Raw genomic sequence first — 1,600 nt, 5'->3', positions numbered from 1 at the left:
CCCTCTACTGCTCTTAAGGTTTTGCAAAAAAATGTTTTAAGTGTTTTTATTTAACAAATAGTATTCTATGAAGGCAGGGCACTGGCTTCAAAATGCTCCTGGTAAAATACAAATCTATTACCATTAATAGTTGTGCATACAGCTGAGGCTGAGGAGTTCTGGCCTTGGTTTCCTGTCTCGGGCCGGCGTTAGAGCCCAGTGGAGCTGGTCAGGATGATCACGGACGAGCAGCTCGCCATCTTTGCCAACATGCTGGGCAGAAGGCTCTTCTTGCTCGTGGTTCTCTATCACTACGTGGGCTTCAACAATCCCAAGAAACAGAAATGAACATGGTACTTTCTCTGCCCCAGGGTTGCAGGACGTAGTCTGAGGCAAGATGGGGGGAGGGGGCCTTCATACTTCATCTCCTCTACCCATCACAACATACAGAGCAACTACACCTGGGTTCTTCCAGACAACTTCTACTTCCTCAAATCTTCCTTAATCCTATGGGACAAGAAGCTGCCGCTGAATAGGGCCCCGTATAGAGGCTGCTTTCTTTTCTGATCCCTCTCCCCAATCTAAAAAATCAGATATATTTTTTAAAAATAGTTGTGCACAATTTAGTTTGTCATCTTGATTACTTTTCATCTTAGAATGCTAGACCAGGGCCAACGATCTTGTTTCGTTTATCTTTGCACCCTGTGAGCTTAGTCCTATTTTAGGGACAGGATGGCTATCACATGTTTATTAAATTGTCTCCCAAATAGAGGAGACAACAGATCTCTGAGGAAATGAAACCCAAGATACACTTTGAAAGAGTGAGGATGGTTTAGAAAGGCTTGGGGTAGGCAAAGCCCCAGGGATGCCCCAGAAAAGGCAACAGGAGGATCTTATGTCCTGGCCTCCATGGCGGGGATGGGGGGGATAGGGGTGGGGGGGTGGAGGCTTAAAATGGGGTAGGGATGGGGGATCTCCGAGGCCTCAGTTTTTACCCCATATTCAGTCTGTCTGTGATTATGGACAGCCATGCCTAGCCCTACAGGCTGTGACTCTTCAAGATTAAAGATGCAATCTGGCAAGTTCCCGCCCCAAGGGAGCAGTGCACAGGCGTGTGCAGCCTTTACCGCACAAATGCAAACAACGTAACCTAATCACGTGCATTCTCATAGTCATCTGAAATTTTTACAAAGGAACAAAAAGATTCAGATAATGAGCAAAATAAAATAAAATAAAAATTATTAACATTGTTGTTTAAAAAAGAAAAGATTAAAGATGCAACTTTTCTTCCAACCGTTTTATTTTCTTCACAGTTTTATTTTGTCTTGTTCGGGGAGGGCAGCGTATCTGTGATTAGAATAGCCTCTTGAATTTCCTCACCACACAACTGCACCCAGCCAGCCCCGTCTTACAGCAGGGTAGCTCGAGGACGTTCGAAATTCTCCTGGAGACCCCGAAAGCTAAATGTAAGTTAAACCGAGGAGAATGGGAGGAGCTTCTTCAGAGTTGTCTGGGTCTGCCCCACCTGGCATGTGACATCGACGTCGCACTGAACACTAAAGAGCTCTCCAGGGAAAGGTCAGGGGCTTTACAGCTCCAGCAGGATTCCACAATGGAACTC

General features: G+C 45.7%; 1 protein-coding gene across 1 annotated transcript; it reads left to right on the top strand.

Moving 5' to 3' along the window:
* The first annotated feature begins 213 nt into the window (after positions 1 to 213).
* Positions 214 to 327, top strand: LOC100950968 (dolichyl-diphosphooligosaccharide--protein glycosyltransferase subunit 4-like). Its single transcript, XM_003799003.1, has one exon. The coding sequence runs from the start codon at positions 214 to 216 to the stop codon at positions 325 to 327; it is 114 nt and encodes a 37-aa protein (XP_003799051.1).
* The last annotated feature ends 1,273 nt before the right edge of the window (positions 328 to 1,600 follow it).

Source organism: Otolemur garnettii, unplaced genomic scaffold, assembly GCF_000181295.1.
Source record: "Otolemur garnettii isolate 467f Iridium unplaced genomic scaffold, OtoGar3 scaffold00144, whole genome shotgun sequence".
In the NCBI taxonomy this organism is placed as follows: Eukaryota; Metazoa; Chordata; class Mammalia; order Primates; family Galagidae; genus Otolemur; species Otolemur garnettii.
Note: the sequence above shows the minus strand (reverse complement) of the source record. Positions and strands in the feature narration are given on the sequence as shown.

Excerpts from the sequence above, each read along its gene's own strand:
- LOC100950968 (XM_003799003.1), top strand. The coding sequence starts at position 214 with ATGATCACGGACGAGCAGCTCGCCATCTTTGCCAACATGCTGGGCAGA.